This window comes from Patiria miniata, unplaced genomic scaffold (genome assembly GCF_015706575.1).
Source record: "Patiria miniata isolate m_02_andy unplaced genomic scaffold, ASM1570657v1 HiC_scaffold_9, whole genome shotgun sequence".
NCBI classification, from domain to species: domain Eukaryota; kingdom Metazoa; phylum Echinodermata; class Asteroidea; order Valvatida; family Asterinidae; genus Patiria; species Patiria miniata.
The window spans coordinates 16,553,093-16,578,489 of NW_024037076.1; the positions used below are offsets into that span (position 1 = coordinate 16,553,093).

The 25,397-nt window shown below is 40.0% G+C and overlaps 1 protein-coding gene across 1 annotated transcript in view; it reads right to left on the reverse strand.

The window, feature by feature from the left end:
• The window catches only part of LOC119720233 (phosphatidylserine lipase ABHD16A-like), a 56,190-nt gene extending 33,669 nt beyond the window's left edge, over positions 1-22,521 (reverse strand). The window contains exons 1-13 of the mRNA XM_038189854.1: positions 22,384-22,521; positions 21,396-21,452; positions 20,703-20,769; positions 19,003-19,089; positions 16,471-16,556; positions 14,340-14,410; positions 12,120-12,304; positions 8,005-8,147; positions 6,479-6,542; positions 2,849-2,898; positions 1,602-1,766; positions 273-336; positions 34-97 (exon numbers count right to left, since the gene is read on the reverse strand). Coding sequence (XP_038045782.1) covers positions 34-97; positions 273-336; positions 1,602-1,766; positions 2,849-2,898; positions 6,479-6,542; positions 8,005-8,147; positions 12,120-12,304; positions 14,340-14,410; positions 16,471-16,556; positions 19,003-19,089; positions 20,703-20,769; positions 21,396-21,452; positions 22,384-22,452 — 1,172 coding nt within the window. The 5' untranslated portion in view covers positions 22,453-22,521. The remainder of the gene's footprint in view (positions 1-33; positions 98-272; positions 337-1,601; positions 1,767-2,848; positions 2,899-6,478; positions 6,543-8,004; positions 8,148-12,119; positions 12,305-14,339; positions 14,411-16,470; positions 16,557-19,002; positions 19,090-20,702; positions 20,770-21,395; positions 21,453-22,383) is intronic.
• Between the last annotated feature and the right edge of the window lie 2,876 nt (positions 22,522-25,397).

The following is a 25,397-nucleotide window of genomic DNA, read 5'->3' on the forward strand; positions in this document are numbered from 1 at the left end:
CACAGGCAAAATAGTTTGGGATGCCAAACTTACTTGCACAGATGATCAAATACGTTCAGATTCATGTAGTTGCGTATGGAGTGTACCACCAAACTGCCTAATAAAAGGACAAGGAAATAAAAGGTTGACGACATTAGTGACTCAATTAAGCATACTGTCAGTAATTTCAATATGGACAATAGGGTAAAAGAAAAACTTTGTACCCAACTTTTTTTTTTAGTCTGCATGAGATTAGTTCTGCAAACGTAGGTCTTAATAACAACTTCACTTACTCATGAATTCAGGCATCTTCGGAATAGCTAGAGGCACTAGATCATCAAATGTTGCATCTAGAATCTATTTCAAAAAGGGCACAATAAAAAACTATCAGCTATGCATCACCTCATTGCAGGAAACTTTACATTTTTAGAATACTTCTAAAGTTACATCTAAATGTAACATAATACATGTATGTGCACATATTATACAAATATTGACTGCTTCGAGTGGTGTAGTAAAACTAGCCTCCCGAGGTGATCCATGAAGCTCCATGGATCACCAAGGCGAAGCTAGTTTTACTACACCACGAGATAAAGCAGTCAATATTTGTTTATAACACCTCTCCCACAGATTCTGCTTGATTTTAAGCTATAACTGATTACTTTGATGCGAATACAATAACAATTTACTTCTACATGCATTTGAATACAAAATTAGTTGAAAATTAACTTGCACTTTTCCAAACTACCCCTTCACGAAATGTTTGAACCCATCTCTAGCGCTAGCGCTTGGAAACAATATTACACAACATTAATTTGCACACTCAATGCGTATAGCACTTTGGTTGCTATGGGTAGCACTTTGGTTTCTATGGGCATTGTACTTTGGTTGCTACGGGTATAGTACTTTTGGCCGTGCACAGCAAGATAGCAAAAAATACATTGCCATGGGACTCACCCTCGGCCAATCAAGTTACAGAGTCTGTGGGTGAGGTGTTATAAACTGGAATATGTATTCTTGTGGAGTCATTCCTTTGTTCTCATGTACTAAAATTTTAGAGTTTGAAAGTGTAGTTTCAAAATGCTCCTATTTTAACCAGAACTAATTTCCTGGGCTGAAATTCGGAATTGATATCTCTCACATAAAATACTTCTATTTGCGATAGATCAACACACCTGGGAAATGCCTAGTTTTTGAGTAAAATCAACCTTGTGGAGACGTGTTCACCTATAGAAATTGCCCTGTGGAGAGGTGTACAATCTTTTGTTCCCTATTATGCACATGTCTCTACAGGGTACCATGTATCAGTTCATTTCAATGCCAGATGCCAAGCAGTATTCAGGCTCTAGAAAATACTTGAAATTTCACAACAAAAATTCATGAAATTTCACAGTTATTTCCATGACAGTGCACAACTTTTCTGTAAGTTTTCCACCTTTCATTTCTTAGACGTTTCCATGACAAACTGTGCAGTTTTCACAGGACTTTCTGATCATAAAACACCTGGATAAATTGTCAAGCAGATTTTCAAAGTCTTTTTATACAATAATATTAAAATGAGCTTTGAGATGACAGTACTACCAATATTTGAAAAAACAGAAGAATGGATAATAACTACTTACAACACCTCCTATATCAGGATATTCTTTTGCTGCAATACTCGCTGTATACCCTCCTATTGACCAGGCAAAGAGTATGATATCCTTCAGCTCAAACCCAAGTCGGTGGATAGCATACTGGATGACAACATCCACTGCATTGGCCTCATTCTCAGGAAAAGGTTTGCCCTGGTACAGGAAAAACAAGAGGAATATATGAATATGTGACCGGGTGTGATGGGTTCCTATTGACCAGAGGCCATATTCACAAAACAACTTAAGTCATCAAAGCATAGGCAATATGCAACTTAGATGAGTCTTAATATTTAAGCAGTATTCATTAAACATTTTTACTAAGTGCCGCTCTTATTTTCGTGACTTCAATTTAAGTGTGGTCAGAAAAGGAATATACATCATTTGCTTTTGCTGTAATTTTCAGAAATGGGTGGAATTGGGGGGTTGGAAATATACAGCAAATATAGTTACACTGACTTTTTTGAGGTTTTGGGTTCGAAAATGCTACAAAAACCAAGAAAAACAATCATTTCCCTGTAGTCTGGTTCCCTGACTCCATATAAGAAGAAACAGAGCAGCTTACATACATTGGGGAATTGTAAGGTCAGGGAACCAGTCTAGCTGGCTTGTACCCGTTCATAGGTGTGTAATCGATTGCGAACAAGTGCAATGGTCAATTGGGGCCAGTATTTGAAAAAAAGCCAGTTTATTCCAACGCTAGTCGGCCGACCAGCGTTGGAAATTGATACAAAAATGCCACTTTTCTTGAAAATGACAGTATACCAGGTGCCATGATTTTACAGGATGCTTTACACTGTCATTCACTAACAGTCCAGCAAGGTATTTCAAAATGATTTGGTAGTTTTATTTTTTGATGTTTGCAAATGTTGTATTTTCCCTTTAAGCGAAGTTAAGTGGGCACGAGGGTGTCATGGCTGCTTTATTTCAGTCCGTTGGTTTGTAATTTTTAGGCACAAAATTTGACTTTCTGGGGGCTAAGGGAAATCTCATCAGTATCAAATTTTGCAAGGAAGCCTGGTTGAAGTTAATGTGTGACAGCCCTAGGATTGTAGGTCGTCGACATTCAAACAGATATTTTTCGATTGATTTGCGGGCCAATGGCATGCACTGTTACCACAGTGACTGTCAACTATAAAATTAAAAATAACTGTCTTACCTTCCAGGGGAGGACAAAAAATAAAACAAGGACCACACTTTCCCCAAATCTACTTTTAATTTCAAGAAAAGATACTTACAGTGCTACCGCCAAATCCTGGATGGTTCCAGCCCAACACCGAGTACTTTGCTAGAAATGAAATAAAACAAACTCATTTCAAACAAACATGATTCCTTGATCCTGATTGGTTGATTAATGGCAACAACAGTGTGATATTATCCCAGATAGCATAGTGCATATTGCAAGATCGCGCTATTCTGAGTTGCGCGTGCTTTACCTGCTGCACACACATGTAATGGAGCCCTAACTCTGATCCTTACATTTAATATATCTAGGAATACAAATTTAGTGTTTTGTAGTGTTTAATTTAGTGTTTTGTAGCAGATGTAGTGTTTTTGAAATACAACAACGGCCGGGCGCGCACAGATCTACAAAACCTAGACACGACCGTGAATGGTCAGCTCTCTTATTGCTTGGCGTATCCCGTAACATAAAAAGAGCACGTGAACGCAGACTTTTTTGCTCAGGCCAAACAAAAAAAATGGTGTGTTTACGGTAACCCGACCGACCTGAAATTTTTTAGGCCAAATTGCCGACCTCAAACTTTGTATTGCCATTTTGAAGGTTGATATTGATCATTTTTAATGAACAAATTTCAAAAAGTACTTTTAATTAATTGCCATGAACATAGACCATTTTCCACACTTGAAACTGACCATGATTTGACACAAACATACCTGTGTTAAACGTGCGAAAATCGCAACGATCTCAAAACTTGAATTCTCAAACTACATGAAGTAGGATTATTTTTGCACAAACACATCGGGGTGAACTGGTGCGCCTGGCTGACGGACGGCATGGTTCTCCCCACGTACAAACGTGCGTACTGCGAATCGGCCCGACAAAAATGCCGATCACATTTTCAGCCCCCGATATGCACAATATAATTATTATTCACGCCATTTAAATGCACAATATAATCGTTACATACGCCATTATTTCATCTTGACATGCAAAATCTTGACAAAAATCCTGTTTTTCTGATGCATGTGTGATCAAAATGCACACGATGACAGGTTCTGTCGACCGCCAGCTGACAGGCATGCAGCGCATACAGCATGGTACACTGGTTCCCTTTGCATGCCAACGGAATCAATACTATAATGAAGGACCGGAACCGGTGACTACTGCCTATACAAATGTCGTACCACGATGATGTTGTGCCGTCGGCCGAAGTTGGGTCGTAAAATACTAAACAAACATCGGTGGAGAAAGAGAATTTCTGTGAATTAATTCACAGAACTTGATCTTTATTTTCTGTGTATGTGTTTTCCATTAAAATGACAAGATTGCTAAGCTCCAACTTGTGGCATAACATCGTAGCGTGTTTCTGCAGTAGTGCAAGATTTTCGGCCACGTGGGATGGGCCGCACACAGTGCAGTAATGCACACTGACACTGGGCCGTGAGCACGGCGCGATGTACGGCCGGCCAGACTGAATGTCGGCGGCGCCAGCGGCCGTGATGTATGTTAAGCATATAGTGGAATCACCCACCTCAAAAATATTTGTTATTAGGTGAGGCAAGTTTTAATCACTTTTGATGGCCAGTCTTGGTAATTTTCGTGGCTCAAATGAAAATAATCCAGGCACAAAATAAACAAGATGCTCTATTAATCAGCACCCCCAAAAAATTGGCGAAATAATTTTTCCGACCTATTGACGCTATTTTGAAAGGCATGTAATCGGAAGTAAAATGATTTTTTTCTTCACTTTAATTTCTTAATTTGAAACTTACTTGTAAATGTAATTTTGATTTTTTTCTTTAATTCAAAAAAATAGGGGCCTACAAGATCTTCTCTCAAAAATTTCCGGGGCCCTTAGAAAGCGGGCCCCGAACCCCACGCCATGGCTTCGCAGGTTGTTGAATCACAGCAAAACTTCCCCCACAGGTTTGAAAAATCCTGGGGAGAACCCTGGGACGGTACGAATTAATTTGGAATGAAATGTATCGATTGAGTATCTTGAATGTTTGAATAATGTTTTTATACAAATATTTTGCAAAAGAACACGTATGAGCCTGCAGAACTGAAATTTAAAAAAAAATACAAAATAAAATTATTTCCCTACCTATCTACCTGGATTTTTTTCCAGACCGTAACCGTAAACACACCATTTTTTTTGTTTGGCCTCAATTTCACAGCGTAAAAAAGAATAATAGAGGTCGTGTCTAGGTTGTATTTACAGATATCCATGACGAGACCCGATATAGAAAGCGTCCGCTGAATGGTCAGAATGTCCAGGTCAAGACGCAGTCTTTTTTTTGCATAATTAATCACCGAATCAGCTCACATATAAAGACCCTTACATGTAATAGAATAACCGCTGAAAAATTCCAACAGCATGCGCCTGCCATCTTTATACCGTGCATCAAGCATGCTTGGAGATAACTTGGTTTATATCCTAATCATGCTCATGGTAGTGCGTCTGTGTTTCATACGCCACTCAGCCTTCGCCCTTGTGGCACATGGGACACAGACACACTATATTATTCTGGGTCAATAGATAGTCAATTTGTATTCCATGCACAAGTACCCCCTCATTGGCAAGAAAGGGAAAGTTGGGGGAGACAATCGAGAGAGATGTTCGAATTAAAATGCATTGCCAAAGACGCCTGACACCCACACGAAGACATTATGGCTACGAACACATTCCGATTTTAAAAAGTTGTGCGTACCTCGCGCTATATGCACGCGAAACAGAACGCAAATGTGGTGTGTCCCGACCAGTGGACTCTCAAAAGTAGTATTAAAAAAGCGCCCTCTCTTGTTGGCGCAGAGCCCATAACCTTGGGAAAAAAATTGACCTGAGCGAGAATCGGACATGTGTCCTCCTGTACACCACAACGGCACTCTAGCAACTGAACAATCTAGCCCTATGTTGGCAGTGTCTCTGGTATGGAGTTTTGTAGGTCACTGTTTCGAGCGCCTTTCCAGTCAATTCTTTGTTTAAAGGGAAATTACAACATTTGCAAGCATCGAAAAATAAAACTACCAAGTTTTTACGAAACACCTTACTAGGATGTTGGTAAATGACAGTCTAAAGCATCCTGTAAAATTATGGCAGCTGGTGTGAAGTCATTTTCAAGTAAATGGTATTTTTGTATTGGAAAAACCTAACTATTTTTCAACTACTGCTCAAAATTTATCATTTTTTCTTCAGTCCAAATTTTGTTTCCTATTGGTTGCATGTTCATGAATGGGGGCAGGCCAGCTAGACTGGTTCCCTTACCGTACAATTTTACGGCATCTATAAATTGATCCATTTAATTTTCAGTGGAGTCAAGGAACCAGACTACTTGAACATTTTTGTTTTTCTTGGTTTTTCCAGCATTTCCGAACACAAAACTTCAAACATGTCAGTGCAACAATAATTTGATCTATTATACTAACCTCTTAAATAGTTCATTTCTGAAAATTAAAGCAAAAGCCAATGATGTACATTCCCTTTAACCTGATAATTAAAGCAAAGTCTGCCAAGAGCGCTTATGGCCCATTAGGCCGGCATTTATGATTATGATGATGATGAAGATGTCTAGAAACTTTTGTCTTTAGGTGGTGTAACTGCCAAATACCCATGTAGTCCATAGCAGCACAATGGGCAGATGTGGACGGGTTGGGCCAATAATTAATGAGCGGATAAAAACCGTACCTTCTAATGGTGACACCAGACAGCCTACTTCATAGAAGCCAGCATTTCCTTCACAGCAAATAACCTGCAGATTAAAGGGAATATACATCATTTGCTTTTGCTGTAATTTTCAGAAATGGGTGGAATTGGGGGGTTGGAAATATAAAGCAAATATAGTTACACTAACTTTTTGGAGGTTTTGGGTTCGAAAATGCTATAAAAACCAAGAAAAACGATCATTTTCCTGTAGTCTGGTTCCCTGACTCCATATAAGAAGAAACAGAGCAGTTTACATACATTGGGGGAATTGTAAGGTCAGGGAACCAGTCTAGCTGGCTCGTACCCGTTTATAGGTTTGTAATCGATTGCAAACAAGTGCAATGGTCAATTGGGGCCAGTATTTGAAAAAAAGCCAGTTGTTTCCAACGCTGATCGGCCGATCAGCGTTGGAAATTGATACAAAAATACCACTTTTCTTGAAAATGACAGTATACCAGGTGCCATAATTTTACAGGATGCTTTAGACTGTCATTTACCAACATCCTGTTAAGGTATCGCAAAAACTTGATAGTTTTATTTTTCGATGTTTGCAAATGTTGTATATTCCCTTTAACGGAGACCTTTACATTAAAGGGAATATACAATGTTTGCCGTTTCAGTAGTAAATGGATTTGAGGGATTAGAATATTATAGCAAATATTGTTAAACCGACTTGTTCACGTTTTGGGCTTGAACATGCTGGAAAAACCTCAAAAAACATCATGCTCTTGTAGTCTGGTTCCCTGACCCCACTTAAGAAGAAACAGAGCAGTTTGGCGACTTCCGGGGGAAATGTAAGGTTACAGTCCAGCAGGCTTGTACCCCTTCACAGGTGTGTAATCGATTGCAAACAAAATGCAAAAAACTCATTATGAACAATTTAGAGCAGTTTTGAAAAAAAGCCAGTTTTCTCCAACGCTGGTCGGCCGACCAGCGTTGGAAAAATACAATTTTTCTTTAAAATGTCAGCACACCAGGAGCCATGATTTCACAGGGTCGGTGCTTTAGAATGTCATTCCCTAACAATCCAGTAAGACATTTCGTGATAATTTTCTGTTTATTTAATTGAACGGGGATTATTCTTTTCAAACTTAACAGTTAATGGGGTTTTAAATGAGTAACTTGTATTTTATCTGTAGTATTCACGTACCGGTTTATCTTAATGATTTGACTTAATTGTTGTAGGTTTTCGTGTATTTTTATTGAATTTTTAAATAACTTAAAGTCTTATTGTTCTTATTGTAAGGCGCATTTGATCAATTTTATTTGGAAAATGCGCGGTAGAAATTTTTACATTATTATTATCATTATTTGATCATATCGTTTTTTTGATGTTTGCAAATGTTGCATCTTCCCTTTAGATACATGTAATGTGTTTCAATAAGGGACTAAACATGTGTTTGGCCAGTTTTAAACACTATGTTAAGACCGGTTGCAATCTGGATGCTGATAATAACCCAAGCCAAAGGATATCACAAACGACAAAGTTTCAAATGAGTCATCAATACCAGTTTGTTGCCGTGTGATGACTCCTTGTTTCTCTTATCGATGACCACGATATCGATCTCGTTGCCATCTCTTGCTATGAGTTTGGAGCGCACGGCGCCGTTGTTTTCAAACAGCTTGGCTCTCCCTTCAATTAAAGCAGGCCCTGTGAATGAGAAACAATGTCAACAGCACAGTTATCATGTTTATGTACATGACAAAAATATTTAAAGCTATAGTCCATCACTTGCAGCCATCCGAAAAGTAACTGGCGTAATTACTGTTGAAAAACAAACTTGGTTGAAAGATAGTAAGGGAACTAAACTCCCTGAGAAATTATTCTTTCTGGCAAGCTGTCATTTTGAAGTAATCAACGAAAAAAGGCATTTCCAACGATGATTCTTAAGAAGCACCGTAGGAAAATTTAAATTAGTAGTTCGTTTTGTTATTCAGCGCAGCGCGCACAAGTATTGGAACGACGCACACGCGCGCGCGGTTGTTATAATTCGTCGGATCAGTGCGCGACGCCGCGTATAGCTGCAATTACAAAACAATTCATAACATGATTCAGTAACTTTTGATTTAAAATTGAGATCTTAGAATGCTGTTTTTCTCGGAATGTACAGCTGAAGCTTAGCTGAAACTTCATCAGGTTAGTTGCTCAGTATCCTTTATTAGATTTTGAACACTTTTGTTGCTTCAAACGAACAAAATGCACTAATTACAAATGATGGACTATATCTTTAACAATTTCAGTGATTGATGTGTGCAGCTGGACCACTAAGAGCAAGTTCCAACAAGGACTATTAGTCGACTAGTAGTAGTAGTAGTAGAAACATTTAATTCAATGTTGCCATTTCCACACAATAAAATGTTACAGTGCCGTGTAAACATATTATAGACAGAGCAAAATGCAATGAATTATGTAGTTGTGTATAATAATGTACATGGATCAATACTAGAACAAATTTACGACAACATTTAGGTATAAGGTGAATTAGCGTCATGCTTTTGTACCCTAACCTATCGACAGACAAGTGGACATGACCGAGAAAAACAGAGACAGTGACAAAGGACAAAATGGACAACAGTGAGAAAGACACAACCTAGAAAAACACAAACTGGTATGAGACGAGGGCATACTTCTAGATTCATAAATTATAACTAGTTATTCGAACAAACGTAAAAAACAAAAATTAAAAAACACAAACTGGTATGATACGAGAGCATAATCATCTAGATTCATAAATTATAACTAGTTGTTCAAATAAGAATTGAGTAGATGTGATCTCAGGTTTTTAACAAAGACAGAGAAGGAGGGTGATGATTTTAAGAAGTCATCTAGACTATTCCAGTATGATGTACCACATTGAATAACGCTATTTTTAGACATTTCTCCTACTAGTGCTTCTAGTGGTTAATTTGTGATGTAACTTACGCCTGCGCACTAATAGCAATGTATGAGTTTGATCCTTGCTCCCTGGGTGAAGATAACTCAATATCTGTAAATTCTTCCTCAAGCGCGATCTCACTAATATTTTGTGATCCCACAGAAACTTTTGTATTATAAGAGGGCCTTGCGGCCTATGGGCTCCGTGTGCCAACAAAAGTGGGTGCTTGTTTACCAAGTTTGAGGGCACCGTTAGTAACAAACGTTGACATTGTCTATTGCTCCTACGTATTTTGACCGATTTTACCCAAACTTTGTCAAAAGTACCAGTAGCCCAGCCCCAACATGTCACATGACCAAACTGAGGTCAAAGGTCATCATGGGTTCCTAGGGTCCAAAACCTAATTTTTTTTTATAACTCGAAACACTACTCCTTCCAGAAATTACATGGTACAATCACGTGACTCATTCTTGAACATGAATTTGTTGGCCCGCAGCTTCCCGGAGATCCCACTGAGCTTGTTTCTTTAGAATCTTCCTCAATCCTCTGTAACCCTCCACTCTATGGTAAACCAACAGCAAAACATCACCGTTTTCACGAAGAGGCGAATTTAGTATTTCACTGTCTGAACAAACATTCGAGATAATCGCGTTTAAAGTTGGTCCTTTTTTCATTTGACAATTTGAAACCTAAAGATGCATAAAGTATGCAACATTTAGATATCAGAGGAAAGAAGAGCTTCTGACCTTCCTAAATGTGGCAAACTTTAAGAAAACTTGGTGATTAGTTTTGCAGAATTAATCAATTAAGAGAAGTGGCTGTTCGTGAAAACGCAAAAAAAAAAGACCAATTAGAAAATTTGCCCCTGCGTGAAAACGCTAAAGTGACTATGCGCAGATTTCGCCCTTCTGCGGTCTGAGTCAATGCATTGTTTGGACAGTACGCGCAGATTCTGCCCCACTGCGCATGCGCCTTGAAATACGCCCCTTCGTGAAAACGTTTTATTGCACGCCCCTTCGTGATATACGCGCCATGTATTACAATGTATTTATTTACTGAAAATGTATTAATACCACATTGTGCGGAAATTCGCCCCTTCGTGAAAACGCAAAACGGCACTTTTGGCAAATTCGCCCATTCGTTAATTAGGTTAATTAAGATTTTAATTAATTTTTTGAAAGTATAGCCTCACCAGGTTGTAGATATTGATATATTTATTAATTTTCACCAAAAAAACCCAAATTTTGAAAAACAGACGATTTTCATGAAATTCGCCCCTTCGTGAAAATGGTGACGAAAACATTCAAAGGGAACCAAGCTCCATGTAAAGTAGATGTTGCTGGGCTCTACCTTCCTCAATCCTGCAAATCCTCCATTTGCCTCCATGTAAATAAACATACATGTAGCCTCAATCCTGCAAAATCCTCTGTTATTTCTTGCATGTGGTCCTTAAAATGGGGTGACACTGCCTCAATCCTGCAAAATTCTCCAGCAATCACTGCCGGTATATTGAGGCAGAGCCAATGACATCCTGGAGCAGTGTGGAGGATTTCAAGTATACATTGTATTATTGGCCTAAATTTATGTACCGCAGAACATAAACACACGATGTAACACAAGGTCCAGCCTAAGACCTTCATGACCTTGAAACAGTGCATCCTTCGAAATCAGCAACACATTTGTGCCATATGGGTTCCATGCACCAACAAAAGAGGGCGCCCTTTTACCTAGCAACAACGTCTCATGGGCGGAACATTTCGCTGGTTAACACGCACCATTCCTTGTATGTGACGCACGTTCACCAGGGGATTTGTACTATGTCCACGCAGTGGCCGCGCTTCGCGCCAAATGAATTGCAGTCGGGCAAGATGGCGTCAGTCGGTCACCCCCAACTGTATTCTCTTTGCCGGTGAGGGGGTACTTGTGAATGGAACGGGTAGCCTCAATCCTGCAAAATCCTCCATTTTGCAAAGAGCATTTTGGAGAATTTGGGAAGGTTATAGGGTAAATCCTTTCTTGACGTCTGCAACCCTCTGCAAAAGGGCCATGTTGCGCACAAATGAACCCGCCCTACAAGAACCCAATTATTGTCTGGCAGTCAATAATTTGAAATTTTGTGAAGAAATAATAATTACTTAACGTTGGTGGATGTTTTTGTTCAATGTTTTATTCAAAACTGCATAACTTTTATATTGCTAGGAAAATAGCAATTGAGTCAATTACACGTCCATCACAAGACAACAAATCTATTTTTCGAGGCGAGATGCAAAATAGCATGGGGCGCTGTGGTCCAATGGTTACGGTGTTCGACTCGTGTGCCGTGGTACACGGGTTCAAATCCTGACCGTGGGAACATGGTGCTTGTGCTCTTGAGCAAGGCACTTTACCATTATTGCTTTGTCCTTCGGATGGGACGGAAAGCCGTAGGTCCCGTGTGTTGTGTAATGCACATTGAAGAACCCAGTAACACTTGTCGCTAAGAGGAGGGGTTTGCCCCGGTGTTTCTGGCAGTGGCAGCAATTATGCGCCGCAGCACCTAGCAAAAAGGTGCTACATAATGGGTCTCATATGTTCATATACTTCATTTACCTGGATTTGGTTGCATTCTCCCCCAGCGCTTTGTATCCTCTGGCAAAAAGCGCTATAAAAATACAGTTATTATTATTATTATTATTATTATCTTTAATCATGGGGTGAATTTCAGGTCCAACTAAAAAGACTCTGTCCGTTGCGGTTGGTTTACTCACAGACGAGTGTGTTGAACAGTGGTGTGTGCCCTGGATAGATGAGCATTCTCCCCACGGTATGCATGACGGTGTAGCTCAGGAACTGCATGGGCATGCCAGCAAGTCGAGACAGCAGGCTTCCGGACGATGCCGCTTGCCTTGGGTTGGGCCAATTGAGGAGTGAGGACTTGATCTTGCTTTTATCACTATAACAAGAGTAGAGACAATTCAGCATTTCCAGTCACTATTAGAGATGTATTTGAATCAATTACAAGATTTGAGGCTTTGCATGGTGGAGATACTAAATAATGAAAGGTTTGCGGAAACACCATGTGCGAATAATTTCTCAACTAAGAGAATGGTTCTGAAAAGAACCAGAGTTATAAACTCGACGTTCCGGTCAGTATGCTGACCGGAATCGGCCATTGTCAAACATTCCCACATCAACGACCACAAAGTTGATTGGGATGCGGCCGAACTCATCGCACCGATCCAGTTCTGGCATCCAAGACGCATATGGGAAGCCATCGAGATCCGCAAGCACAACACAGTTCCGCAAGACATCGGGTTTCACCTCAACGACATCTGGCTCCCACTCCTCCAGACTGATGGGTCTCCTATACCCTAGGTCCTCAGCTACCACCTTAGACTGATGGGTCTCCTATACCCTAGGTCCTCCCTCTACTGACACTGCAACCCTACTGTTCCACTTCAGTGGGCACCAAGCTTGCTCTAGGATCCCAGCTACTTGGCATCCACACAGGATGCAACTTCACACTTCATCGATTTCGCTTTTGCTACTTAAGTATTTACTTTCTTAGAGTTTAGGCACTCTCCTGAAGACGGTCAGAGCATACTGACCGGAACGTCAAGTTTATACCTCTGGTTCTTTTCAGAACCATTCTCTTAGTTGAGCAATTATTCGCATACGGTGTTTCCGCAAACCTTTCATTAATCAATTACAAGTCATATCACAAGTCAGGTTAAGAGTAACAGGTGATGAACAATGACAAAGGAATGTCTTTGTCACCGTTCATTTGAATAGCTTGTGACTGGTCTTGAAACCTGATGACTTGTGATTGGCTTGTGAAGACCTACATATACGGTGTCTCATGAATGAATCTACAGGGTGAGTATTAAGGAAACCCAAATGGCGCCCCTTATTTTGTTAAGAAGTTCTGCATCCAGGGCTTTCACGATCTAGGATGTGAAAGCCCAATTAATAAGCTTTCTCCTAGTACAAGAATCATTCAAATCACTCATACACTTTTCGAGTTATAGAATTTTGAACACAAACATTGTTTTAAACGTTGTCCACGGATCACATTTAAGGTACGTGACAGTTCAGTTAAATGAAACCATGCTGTATTATAAAAACGATATCAGAATAATCCCATAAGTCTTCGGGTAGCCAAGTAGAAGGTAAGGCAAGACTAAATGCTTGACGTTATACAGGCCTCGAAATAGTACTAGCCTGGCGTACAAATTCTAGCGAAAAATGCTCCGGGCTACCTAAACTTGGTTCCTTGGTTGCCCGGTGGGCTAGTGAAAAATTCAGTATTAAACCTACCTGTTAAAATTTTGATCAAACTATATAATGCTTTCAGTGATAATAAATACACGATCGCAAAAACTAAGTCGTTGTGGATGTTTTTATTTGTGTTTTTGAAACGTGATACTCGCGCGATAGGGCGATATAAGTGACCGGACCGCGAATGCCACGAACAGAGTAGACTGGTGGGTTGTAGTATATAGATACATGTAGCACACGGTACGGTGCGGTACCGCACGTGCACACTATTCTCGTTCACATCGTTTATCAAGTTTTCGAACCTTGACTGGCCACAGCTAGCTGTACTGGGAGTTGCAGGAGTCCTTGAAAGCGGTTGATACGAAGTCTACACAAAGCCGCGTGCAAACAGCACCCTCTTTGATTGAAAAAAAAAATCTCGTTCACCACGCACATTCTGAGGTCCAAAAGCAAGCAAAATGTGGTGATTTTTGCCAAACGTAAGTAACCCAAATGAGGGGAAAGACGGAGCAAAGAGAGCGTATGATCCATCGTATGACAAAAATAACTTAAGTCCAAATAACAGGAACAAATTGTATCCTTTACAAGTATGTGGGCAAGGAATAATGTGGAGCAAGGAATATGGCTGTGGCTGTTATTATAACACTGCTGTTAATAGCCACAGCCTTAGCCATTCAGACAAGAGACAAGAGAAGGTATTGCAGACTTACCCGCTGATGTCATTCCATCTGAAATCTGTTGGCCAATGGCTGAATTCAAAGTCATAAAACTGGAGCTTCTTCTGTAACAATGACAAAAAGTGTAGATAAAGTATGGGCAATGCCAGCGTTATGAAAGGAAGTGTTATGTCTGTGACAGAGTCAATTAACCCTGATATCTAATTCATGATTCAGTCCTACGCGCAAGCATTTGCATAAGTTTGCAGCGCCAGAGCAAAATGAAATGCTCATTTACTAATTGTGTGTTTCTGGTTTGGGTGTATCGGCGCAGATACCGCACTGCTAAAGAATACAAAACGCAGATATGCAAATAGCTGTAGTAAAATATTATAAGTTATCCCGCGAGCGCGAGTGGAACACGGAATAATGTAGTGCGTCTGTGTCCCGGCCGAGTGGTATGTGGGACACAGACGCACTACATTTTCCGTGTTTCACGAGCGCGAGCGTGATAACGAATTCATCTTCAAGCAAACTTGACGCACTAAAAAGATTTTCAGCGGTTATCTAAATTACAGGTGCGTGTAATGGCGTGCCCACCTTGGAATACACAACACGCAGAGTGCGGTATGGACCGTGGCTGTGCTACATGGTTATATGTAGCACAGCTTGTTGCCACGGATCGACCAATCAGGATCGAGGATTCAAGTTTACTTGAAGATAAATATATACATCGCCTATCTGCCCGAAATGGGTTTCAATATAGATTCTTTCTTCATGTGCCTTCTGGCTCTTTTCTTCTTGTTTTGCTGAAGTATTTTGTCATTTATACTTTGACATGTATTATTAACAAGTTTTCTCCATTTTGGACGATTATCTACAGTGCTACTCCACTCATCAAGTACATTCCCACATTTTAGTGCACTTTTGCAAGAGTCTTTAAACCTGAGTTTAGGACGTCCAACCTGCCAACTGATCTTGAGCCATTGGCAAGTTCACAGTACATTATGCTCTATACTGGTCTTTCGTCGTCCATTCTTGCAACGTGGCCGAACCAGCGCAGCCTGTTCCTGACCAGTTTCAACTCAATGTCCTCAACACCAGCTAACTCTAGGACTTCATCATTAGTGATAAAGTCGTCCCACTCAATCTTTAAATTAGCCTCAGATGTCTCTGCTGTGTAGTACGTAGTTGACAAACTTGATGGTAGTAAAGGGTCCAAGTCTCACTTCCATATAAGAGTAAGGGCATGAGACATTGGTTGTAGACCATTATCTTGGTTTCTACTGTTAGATCTCTAGAATCAAACACCCTCTTTCTGAGTCTGCCAAAAGAACAGGATGTGGCTTGGATTCGAGCATTGATTTCCTTTTTCATTGAGCAATCTTTGCTGACCTGACTGCCCAAGTACTTGAAGTCGTCAACATTTATCAACTTTACTCCATCAACATAAAAATCTGCTGGATTTCCAATACACATACACTCAGCTTTAGCTGTGTTAACTTTGAGACCCATTTTCTTTGCTACAGTGTCATATGCAGTTAGAAAAAAAACCTTAGTAAAACCTTACTAAGTTTTGAGTTTTCCTGTCTTGTGCACCAACATGGATGCGTCCAGCAGGCTCATTTGTACAGTGAATTATCACTTTAATATTTCAAAATATAGGGCCAATGATTTTCCGTTTCAGAAAAGTGCAAATTCCGTTTTCAAAAATCCTGAATTCCGTTTCAGGCTGAAAAATTCCATTTCACATTTATTCAATACATAAAAAGGCATTTAAACATATACCATGTACACAGTAAATAATTCCAAGACCATAATGAAATAGTCGTTTGGTTGGAGCGCGGGAAAACTGCCCCAAAAAGATTGCTATTTTATCAACGGCCGATCAATGTACAGACATACATGTAGTATTTAACTTCACCACAGTCAAGTCGTATACTGCACTGCCACTGCTCGTCTGTTCAATCAATCATCAATAATTCGTTTTGTACTCAATAAATTTAACGAAATTATGTTTTTTATCAATAAAATTGCAGAAATTATTTTCTTCAGATTCAAATTCCGTTTTCCGTTTCGAGGAGCAGATTACGCGAATTCCGTCCGTTTTCCGCGATCGCGGAAAATCATTGGCCCTAAAAATAGCTCCATTGCTGAGTATCATTCTCCAGCGTGTCCGTCTCACCTTTAGTTCCTGACTGTCGTTTACTTTGGCACTTTCCAGCAATGCCAGGAAGGAGCAGTATTCTTCATTAGTATAACGGCCGATCCCTGAAGTGAAAAGGCACGCATAGAAATCCAGTTTTAATTTGTTTACCTTTTCAGGACAAAACTTGATAAAAAATGACACTTAAAAAATGTATTCAAGTAAATACTTAGCTGAAGGGGCTCACAAACTGTGACCTACAAGCAAAGAAGTTGGATAGCGACTGCCAAGGAGGAATACAAAAATTATCAAACACAGATTTTGGTTGCTCGATATAAGGTGTACCAACCTGACCATTGAGGTTTCTTCCAAAGAAATAGCGAATGTTAAGTAGGCAAACAATACATTCAAGTAATTTTGACGCAAAAGGATTGTTGAGAAGTGTTTTGCGAAGACACAGAAGACAACAGGATAAATTTTTTTAAATTTATTTATTCATTTTTTATTTATTTATTTTTGACTTGCCGATAACATTTTTAGGATCGCAGCTTAAAAATATGGTCGATCGGGAAACTGGAAGCAGAATTTTATTTTTGGCCTTAACAGGGTTGTACAAAGGTCGTCTGTAAATTTTTTTGGACAGTTTGAAAAGCCCTCAATGGCTTCAAATTTGCCCATCCAAAAACACTGTTTGGAATTTGTTAAGGGTAGAGTATATCATTTATCATTGTGCATTTTTTTGGCTTGAAGCAACAAAAGAGCTCAAAATCTAAAAAAGGGTGCTGAACCACTACCCTAATGAAGATGTAGCTCAGTGAATTCAGTATCTTCTGAGCAAACCATATTCTGGGATCTCAATTTCAATTCAAAAGTTAGGCCCGAAATCAGCGTTCGGGTCTGGGTCTATGGGACATCTTCTCACTCGGACGATTGCAGCTACGTGATGTCACACACTGAACCGATGAATTGTAGCAACTACATGCGAGTGTGTGTCGTGTCAATGCTTGTGCACACCCATTCATGGCTTTGCAGGATAAACAAGTCAAGTGTGTTTACAAACACAAATGCCCCGCAACCGTGACTGTTTCCATGACATAACACCACTCTAACATCAACTTACATGTACCTTGGTCAAATGGAACGTTCATTGACAGCATTAGTGTCTTCTGTAGGTTTTATATGAATTAATCCCTAATCCCTATGATCTCAGATTAAATACAAGATTTCTATTGTTTTAGCCACTGTGACCTTGACCCTTGACCTTTCGACCCCCAATGCGATAGGCTCCTTAGGATTGCCAAGGACAATCCACAAACCAAATTTGAAGTTCATATGTAAAGTATATCTCAAGTTATCACGCTGACAAAATTTCTTTTGTTTTAGTCACTGTGACCTTGACCCTTGACCTTTCGACCCCCAATGCGATAGGCTCCTTAGGATTGCCAAGGACAATCCACAAACCAAATTTGAAGTTCATATGTAAAGTATATCTCAAGTTATCACGCTGACAAAATTTCTTTTGTTTTAGTCACTGTGACCTTGACCCTTGACCTTTTGGCCCCAAATGCAAAAGGCTTCTTAGAATTGCCAAGGACAATCCACAAACCAAATTTGAAGTTCATATGTAAAGTATTTCTCAAGTTATCGCGCTGACAAAATTTCTATTGTTTCAGCCACTGTGACCTTGACCCTTGACCTTTCGGCCCCAAATGCAAAAGGCTTCTTAGGATTACCAAGGACAATCCACAAACCAAATATGAAGTTCATATGTTAAGTATTTCTCAAGTTATCGCGCTGACAAAATTTCTATTGTTTCAGCCACTGTGACCTTAACCCTTGACCTTTCGGCCCCAAATGCAAAAACTTTCTTAGGATTACCAAGGACAATCCACAAACCAAATTTGAAGTTCATATGTTAAGTATTTCTCAAGTTATCGCGCTGACAAGATTTGTCCGGACACACACACCCACCCACCCACCCACCCATACTTGTTTCACATGACTAGTGTGGACTTTCCATTGCTTTCGTGTAGTTAAGAAAAACCAGTGAAAAAACTCATTTTTCTCAAACTGTGAAAACTCTTTCAACCCAATTTTTTTTCTATGATTCCCTTTAGTGTTTCTCTTCATTCTGCTACAGATAAACCTAACCCAAAAATGCCTCTAAACCTGTTTTCCAGAAATGGGGAAACACTGTGTGGACGTGGGGCAAGTCCACACAACGTCGGTGCTACCTACATTATGTGGACGTCTTTTGTTCGGAAGTCCACACTGCGTATGTAAGACAAACTCACCCACCCACCCACCCACCCACTAACACACCCACCCACCCACGGAAGGACAAGGCGGAAACAGTATGCCCCATCGGCTTCACCGCGGGGCATAAAAAAGGGAATACTAACGGAAATTTCCAAAAATGCATCTTTGGAAATGACTTTCTTTTCCAATTTTCTTCAAAATGACTTAATTTCACAGGGAGTTTAATGTCATTAAGGGCCTTCTATCTGTAAACTTCTTGGGTAGCTGCAAATGAGATACTTTACATGTACTTTTAACATTGAAGCAACTCACCTCGGATACACAGTGCGAAGGCAAGTATGGGTAGGACTGTACCTACTACCTTGCCAATACCGAGCATACCTTCATAGCTGAAATAATCTGTGAAACAGCAAAATTAGACCAACGATTAATTGCATCTATATTGAAATTTCATTGGTCCAATACTTATTTTCATTGCGTCATGTTTGAGTTAAAAGTGTGCAAATGTCAGACTTGTATTCGAGTCACCAAACGTTGAGTCTGAGTCTGATTCACCTCTCCCAAGTCCGAGACCAGAGTCATGCAGGTCGAGTCCGAGTCACAAGTCACAAAGGTCAAGTCCAAGTTCGAGTCACAAGAGGGGTTGACACGGAGAGATCGGCGGCACAAAGGGGTTGGCCACTAAGATCTCCAATTACTGCACAAAGGCATTAGGCGACTCTTGGGGCTGCTGTCTTTCAACACTCCTTTAATACTCTGCAGTGGTTAGGGTCTGGCCAATGGGAGTCTACAGGCTTGTGGTGTATATTAGGGGTGAAGATTACATGGAATCTTGGCCTTATTGGCCCATTGAAAAAAAGAGTTATGACCATATTTGGAAAATGTGGAGAATTTTATCACCACGTGGCCACACCGAGGGTTAATATGAGATATATTATGAGGTACCGCTAAAAACCTCACAGTGTAATTTGCCCATTTTTTCCAAAGCTTTTATGTAATTCAGCGGACTGCAAATACAGGAACAATGCCTTAACTGACATTGATAGATATGATAGGTCAACCCTGATGAGTGCTTGTCAATGATGGATTAATTAGTTCAGTGACAATGAATGTAAAGAAGGTTCGCTCATGCATATCCCAGCAAAACAATGACATTGCCCTCTAAGATGGCTGCTGCACAAAGCAGTATTCAAGGTCATCCTTTCTTTCAAACCCCTTAAACAGATTTTGGCTGTTATATGATTTAATCCATGGGGGTTCTGGCAGATGGTAACCAGCCTGTACAAAAGCTATGGGAGTGGAAGTGGACAGATTTTTGGATGGTTTAGGACAGTTATATGTCTGTAGGAGGATTTAATTAAAAGCCTCGTCATTCAAGTTTATTTCCACAAAAAAACTCAAGCACAAAGATTGATTGTTAAACAGAATCTCTCCAGCAGGGATGGTAACATACAACATGTAACCCTAACCCCCTAGGCTCTTGCACTAGAAAGTATACCAAACCTAACAAATTTCAACAGCTGCATACAGGTCTGTAAGCACTGGTACCAAAACTGCCAAACTCCAACAGGCCTTGTACGGGGAACAGTACTAAACCTGCCAAACTCCAACTGTTGGAGTATGATTGACTTGGTATGGATGGGCCTATGCATTGTCGAGTGATTGGATAGGGATGGTACCAAACCTAACAAAATAAAGCAATATGTACATGCACATTTGACCACAAGCTGTGCTGAGGACCGTGGGTGAGCATACCCACGAAAAAATACCAGTGAACTCCAACATGTTCACAAATCTCATGCCCTTCTGCCCCGAACCTCACAAAATTCAACAGGGTCTCCCTGGGCCTTTGGTACCCAGTCAATCAAAGTCCAACACCAGCTGGCCAGTGTTCGGTACCAACCCTGCCAAAATCAAGCAAAACCCGCTGTTGGAGCTTGATGGGCTCAGGGTTGTTAGGGATAATGAATGTTACGTGAGGAATTGGCTACATATTTGATACATGCACTTACTTTTGCGATACAAGTAGGCCAATAAGAACGGAGATGTGTAGTAAGAAAAGGACCAGCACAATGAGATCTGTTAATGAAAAAAAAACATGTTGAAATACATTTACTAAATGAATATATTTTGGTGGTTGGTTGGTAATGTTCATTAAATGATTCCAGCAGCGACCACATATATCTCCAAGGCTCCTTGCGATTAGGAGGATTGAGGCTGAATGACACACACGTGTCATTTGATTGTGACTGATGCATTGTGTTTAGCACGTAAGCTGTACCCTGCATTGTTTATGTTCATCCGTGCATAACTGAGTCCTGCATTTCGCTCAATACCACACTGCTTTTGAATGTCATTGGCACTGCCCCAACCCATTAACAGTGATTGTCGGAGGATTTTGAGGGATTGAGGCAGCTAGACCCCTCCACTGAACAGAGTCAACAAATAACTGATTAGTTTGGAGGACTGAGGCTGAATCAAATTTTTATGTGGTGGCAATTGGAGGATTTTGCAGAATTGCTAACATTTACTAGCCAAAAGAGCGTAGGGGTTAGGGCTAATACCTTGTTTGTCTTATACACATGTGAATGAGTAAAGTTTGCTGAATTTTGCTTTAAGGGATTTTCCACAACCAGGGTCTAAGTCTGGGTAAAGAGCTCGAAATTACAACTGGAAATCCCTTTAGAAAAGTCACAGCCACTCACAATTCTGACAACATTGTTTCCCTGGCGTTCCAAAACACTTGGTTGGTACTCATGTCCCTGTAAATTAAGAACAGGAAACAATTTATAAGTTACGATTGGGAATGGGATTGGGGACAACGTTAAGGGTTTGCAGACATGGATGGGGCCCTTACAGAAATTCTGGCAAGCTTGTCTGCAAGCTGGCCCTTCTGACGCGCTCGCTGTGCACGATTCTCACATACTAGAAGTATGACATGGCTGAAGCTTAACTCCAGCTATACCGGAGAGTGACCTGTCACGTGGGAGGGATTAACCATTAATAGGGAAAAGGACTAAGGAGTCCGATTTTCATAGGAGTCCGATTTTCATTTCACACTGGAGTCGTCTTTTTATCGAAACTAAACAGCTAAGGGGCCCTAATGCCCCGCGCCTATCAAATGTTTCCCCCACCCCTCCCTCCCCGCGCTGCCCCAGGTCCGATGTCGGGATTTGGTCACGTTTTCATACCCCAGGGTGGGGATTTTGGTCACTCAAATTGTTAATGTTGGCGTACTATGTAATGGAAAGTTCAAAGGCAATCACTAGTGTGCCCCACCGTAACACGTATGTAAGTCGGGGCATGGTTAGCTGGAGTTACCCAGCCCTGAATTTTATCATTGGGTTGTCATGTATGACTATGAGCATAGTCATAGTTCTAGGAGTAGGTCGGGGATTGTCACTTAAATTTCGCCTGAGGGGTGGGGATTTTGTCACTTCAAAAGTGACAATGCCCACGTATTGGGTGGGGCAGCCCGGGAGGGGAGGGGTGGAGGAAACAATTGATAGGCGCATAATGGAACGTTACAGTACACTACGAGCCCCATTCAAACTGTCGTGTCCGGAAACTGGGTCACACTTGGGCAAACGGTGCATGTTGTAGCCTAGTGTTAAACACTTTGTACAACGTACAGTGATACCAACATGCGTTGTGTGATGCTAAATAAAATTTCTTATCCAAAATCCTCCTCACCAGAGCATCTTGCTGAGCATGAATCCTGTAGAGTTGGGGGCCAAAAATACAACGGCGAAGCGATGCCATCCTTGACAATCAGTCGTCGTGAAAATGATATGGCTATGGGAAAGAGCGCCGCTTACGGCAGATGGGTAAACGCGCATGACGCCAAGGTGAACTAGAGCTGCAATCTGCCGTCTGTTGGTGGTCAACTCATCCGCGATTTTCACGAATGAGTAGAGAAGCTGCATATTCATTATCTTTTCCATTCGATGCTCATCGTACAAAAATCCTTATATTTCCAGGAGATCTGGAGTCATTTCATGACCCAAATTTATGCTAAAAGTTGGCTCTATTTAGCTTGTGTGTCCATGTTGGCGTTTTCATTTCGTCACCGTAAAATTTATACAAGTCTTATCCGCAGACCAAAGCTTTAGCAAAAAGACTTTTGAATCACGCATATTTTGTTCTCAAGATAAAAGGCAAAATATTTTCTAAAGTTAAAATTTTGTGTCCATGTGAGGTGTCAAATAGAAAAAAAAACAGCCACCGTCTGTCATACGGTGGGCCATTTGGTGTTATTTGTCTCAGGCCAGGCGTGAGTCATTGTCAAATGTACATTTGAAAACATGTACATGTAGACAGGCTTTGTTCCTGAATGACCTTGACTGTTTGAAATAATTACTGAGACCCGGCTCATTGCAAAAACGAAAATATTTAGCCCTGACACAGCAGGCAGTTGCTTTATTGAAAGTTAACAGTTTGCAACTGCAATCACAGTTAAATCTATCTGTTAAATCACCACAATAATACCCTGAGTATTAGAGTCTTGAATATTTGCCTTTTTTTCTCCGACAACACCATTTTATTCTTTCTCTAAATTCTTAGTGCTGAGCATCCTCTTTCCACAAGCCAGTGCAAGACTAACTTTCCCTGTAAATAAATATTGTTTGATCGTGTTTTCCTTTCAAATTATTTTATTAACTTTAATTTATTTTACCCTCATCTAAGCACTTGCGGGTTATTCACGAAACCCCCTAAAATCGATCTGCGAAAGTTTCCGATACGTATTTGAAGAGTCATTGCAAATATGTTTCGCAAAGTTTTGCTTTAATTTTTGTGACTCATCGAGTCTTATTCTTTCGCTCAAGTCGGGTAGAGTCTTCTGGTGGTGAGAGACTCAATTCGAGTCGAGAACTTGCTCACGGTAGTGACTCGAGTCATTTACCCGCAGCCTGAGGGACTCGAGTCGAGTCGGGTCACCAACAATTGTGATTCGAGTCATTACAACTATCTGGTCGTACTTCGATCAAAAATTGGAATCAATCTCCAATCAAAGCAAAAATGACAACGCTTACTAGAAACAAGATAGGGGCTCAAGACCTTGTATCGCAGTGGACTTATGAACACTGCAGCAAATATAATGCACTGATCAAAGTTTCTTGTATAATATACACTGCAAATATTAAGTTATATATTTTCCCATTTTTCCAGTTATATTCCCCATTTCTCAATAACAGCCCACAATCACAATTCCAGATGTTAAACCCCCAAGCATGCATCACCTTCCCCTCGCACCGAGGAGGTCCCAAACATATTACTTGAAGTGATTTAATTACACTAGACCAGCCCTTTAATTGTTCTTACAATTTCAGTTAATATGGTTCTTGCTCAACCTTCATACTCCCATGATGATGTTGGTGATATGCCAAGACAGTCATTATGTTTTATTCATTTTTAACCAGTTTTGTTTCAGAGTCCTTACACAAGCAAATTTACTCTCTCCCAATATACATAAGTACTTGCCTGATACTGTGAATTCTTGTTTCTGTGCTGAGTAAAAATTAAAAAAAATTCTTCACCGTATAAATCTAAATCTTATTGTGTCCAGTTTTAATCCTATATACTTCAAATTCTGACCAACAAAATCAAAGTTTTCCTCATAGGCCTTATAATAATTATATACCAGAGTTCTTATGTAGCGCACGTATCTACCATCAATTAGGTAATGAAGGCGCGGGAAATTTTGTCTATTATAAGTTTTCCCACACATTTTAAAACTTTTTTTCATTACAATTCATAAACGGCTTACTTCCATTACGTCGAAAATTCATGATCTTGCTGTTCCCCATGTTCAATTTTATCTTCGGTCTTTTCGTAATTTCATATAGACCTAGGCCTACCTTAGCCATACTTTTTTTTTCGTGAAAGGCAATCAATTGTGTCGTCTGCAAATGCCGAACTTAATAACGTCAGATGAAGCCATTTCGGTAATTTTGCAATCAATGTCAATACATTTCATTCAAATTCGTCTCATGATTGTATGCTATCTTCGATGTTTTCACGTTTTCAGCTGTTGTTCATTTCTACTTTCAAACATGTTCACTTTATTTGTTTGTGTCTGTTTTCTCCCTGTTTGACGTAGGTCTATAACCTTAAATAAGCATTGTTCATGTTATAATTATTATGCAAAATAATATGTTAATACTTGCTTTTTTTGTATCCACAACTGAAAGAATATATACACAGGCAAATAAAAATTCGTACTTTCCATTTCATGCAAGAAATAAGTAGGCCTTTAATTATGTACTTATGAAAAGCAAAATGCATTTATAGTTTCACATCTTTCGGCAACAGTCAACTCAGCTCTTGTTCTTGTCCTTTGGATTGGTTGTTAAACCTTCAATTTCTTGTCTTCCAATACACCATTCTTGAAATCAATTTAATCGTTCTAGATGATCATCAGGTGAGACAAATTCCATTGAAATCTGACGACATCGAAAGGACAATGTTGAAATGTATTGATCATTTGGAATGACCAATGAATACATTCGTTGTAGCATTTGCGCCTTCCAGTTTTCTCGAGACGAAATTGAAGTAACCGTGTATGAATTTGATTTTCAAAATGTGCGGGAAAACCTATTAAAGACATGTAAATGAAGATGAGACCCACAGTATGTAGTACTTTATAAGGGTATACTGTTACGCATCTTGCAGCCACTACAATATGCCAAGGACGACTTCATCATCGG